Source organism: Aplysia californica, unplaced genomic scaffold (genome assembly GCF_000002075.1).
Source record: "Aplysia californica isolate F4 #8 unplaced genomic scaffold, AplCal3.0 scaffold00286, whole genome shotgun sequence".
NCBI classification, from domain to species: domain Eukaryota; kingdom Metazoa; phylum Mollusca; class Gastropoda; order Aplysiida; family Aplysiidae; genus Aplysia; species Aplysia californica.
The window spans coordinates 745,947-748,661 of NW_004797556.1; the positions used below are offsets into that span (position 1 = coordinate 745,947).

A 2,715-nucleotide genomic window follows, 5' to 3' on the forward strand; every position below is an offset into this window, starting at 1 on the left:
GGGGGAGAAAATAGGATGGTTGTTCTCCTGGAAGTGTGATCACAGACGCATTGCCAAACTTGAGGAAAAGAAACTTACCGCAGGCTCTGGTAGCGAAGCATCTCCCGCCGGAAATTCACTCGCTTTCGATGGGGCTTCACTTCCGGTTCTTCGTCCTCTTCCTCGACCAGTTCCATGATGAGGGGGCTGCACAAGTGGTCTTCCCTTGACCCTGAGGGGCGAAACCAAAGGTGTCTGAGATTTGAGAAAGGACTCTCGTTGTTTGAGCAGAGGTCATAAACACCAGAACCCAGGATGAGATGAAAAAGAGAAATCCGGATTTTAAAAACGCAATAGTTCTCTTTAGAAAACGCGTAAACTATTTAACAATAGAATGTAATAGTGTTCTTAGGGATTGTGTTCCGGGTTTTGTAAATCCTCGCCAAAAAATACCTCTCACAATGTTCAAATCAAAGAGACGTCTATGGTATTATACCTTTTGGATGTTCAATAAAGAACGGGATAGATAAGAAGTCTGGCGAAATCTGAAATGTCCTCAATGCTGTAGTTGGTTTCTTCTAAATCATAAATGGGCGAAATATTATTAATGAAAAAAATATACATTTTACCTTCGGAGACCTTTGCAAAGCCAGGGTCATTTTGGTAATAAACAAAGAAGCCGGTGAGTTTCATGAATAAGCATCTAAAGTTGTTCTACTCCAACGTTTGATCTCGGTGGTCTGGTTCATATAAAGCAGTAAAGGGGTATGGATTGGGGATAATTATTTTGTTCCGTCATCTATCTTGTTCACGGCAGCAATATAATTGTGTCGCTCTTTACTACATCTCCAGTATGTGTCTCGCGGTGATCTTTACACTAATGGTTGACCTTTGAAGTGTGAGTGTCTGTTGTTGTTCTGTTTATGGTTTAGTTTCGTTGGTTAGTATTTTTGTTTTCTGTTTGTTGTAGTGGTCTTTGAAGAGGTATAAAAGATTATGTGAGGCTGGATCAGCATAAAGAAATCTTCCGTCCTTTCGTCGGCATGTCCTCTTTTTGGCAAAATACTATATAATTTAAACCTACAATGCACATAGCTGTACTTACGTCACAAGGCCAAGCTGTGGTAAAAGTAATGGTCGAGCACCATTTTGTATTCGCCTCGGATTGGCTCATGTAGTTAGTGTTTACTTTGGAGATTCAGATTACCCACCTCCCGACAAAAGGGTAACCGGAGATACAAAGAGCTTATGAAATGTTCTAGAAACTTTCAGCGATTTCCCAAAACATTCAAAAACAGTAAAACCTTTGATCATCAGTTTCAGATTGCGGGTGATATTAGCTTTATTATTAATAATGTCTTTGAAACTGAAATTAAATTTAGCGGCGTTTCTATGACAACCGCTGTCAAACGTGATTAATAATTTTATTATCCTTTATGGACAGACGGGATATTAAAATCACCTAAGAGAAAGATTGCGGAGAATTAAGAAGACAGGCGTCAGTGGTGGAATGATTTCAGTCTTCGCCGTTGCGTGCAACGAAGATTTTTCTTTTCTTTTTTTTTTTTTTTGGGGGGGGGGGTCATTTTAAACAAATTTTTCAATGCGTTTACATGGAATCTTTTTGTTTATATGCTGTATCCCACGTAGCTTGAGGTGGCCCTGACTGTCAGTCGTACAGCAACCTACTCTAACAATAATCCACCCATGGAGGTCTAGAACACTTGCAATCCCCAAATAAAGATACATGGTCCATCAGCTCATGACCCCCATCCTCTCCTTTTCATAACCCCTCTTTAGATAGGTTTTTAAAAAAAATAGTTTTGACAAACTCTGCTGAGCTTAAAATGAATATCTTGTAGCAGAGCCAGCACTTTTCAACGATTTTATTTAGAAATAAACGGAAACCAAAGATTGTATGCTAAGAATAATTTGAGTGCTTGCAAAGTTCCGTTGACTAATAGAAAAAGGTTGCTCCTTTTCCCTTCCTAAATAGGTTTTTTTATGCTAAGTGAAAACGACAATACTGGTCTACTGTTTCTCAAAGTGCCATCAGCTTTTCCTTGATGCCAATCTGACTTTGTCATAGATCGCTGTTGGTCATTACTATCTGAAAAAAAGGCAAGTCCGTTTTCAATTTTTAAAATGCATTTTAATTAGAACATGATTATTCCAGGTTGAGAGAATAATGTCAATTCTCTTTGCTGGACCCAACTTTGTACAACTTTTCAACTTTTTTTGTGAGCGTGAAATCAACCTTCCTGAGTGTAGAAGGGGAAGGGGGGGGTGTTTCTATGTTGGTATAGGGCTGGTCTACGGTCTGTACAGCCCTGGTTCTTATACAAGATGAGGAGCTTTTTTACTTGGATTGCTTGATGGGGAGTTTCCAGTCCTCTCGGCTCTCTTGGTTTTGTCATTATGGGGAGTAGATGTTAGATTCGGGGGCTTCACTTCATATATGTTGACAAGGGTGTTAGACTCCTACAATTATATGCCGGTTTTCGTCGCCTTCAGAAGAAGCAGACGGCAATGACGTAAAACTGTGCTATTAAAAGGTACTACGAAGGACTAAAAAATTGGCAAGGACAAATAAATAAATGTGTCCTCAGGCGCAAGGGGAAATTTACCTGCAAGTATATATACTTTTTATCTTTATTATTATCCCTGTGGTTTTATGGCAGTTGAAGTAACCCTAGAGATGGTATCAAAATGTCTTGGTATAGGTGCGTGTGTATT

At 39.3% G+C, this 2,715-nt stretch overlaps 1 protein-coding gene across 1 annotated transcript in view; it reads right to left on the reverse strand.

Annotated features, from left to right (window-relative positions):
• Positions 1-2,715, reverse strand: part of LOC101862282 (protein unc-93 homolog A) — a 127,972-nt gene that overhangs the window by 98,335 nt on the left and 26,922 nt on the right. Inside the window, exon 2 of the mRNA XM_005101515.3 lies at positions 79-211. Within this exon, the coding sequence (XP_005101572.1) occupies positions 79-176 (98 nt within the window). The 5' untranslated portion in view covers positions 177-211. The remainder of the gene's footprint in view (positions 1-78; positions 212-2,715) is intronic.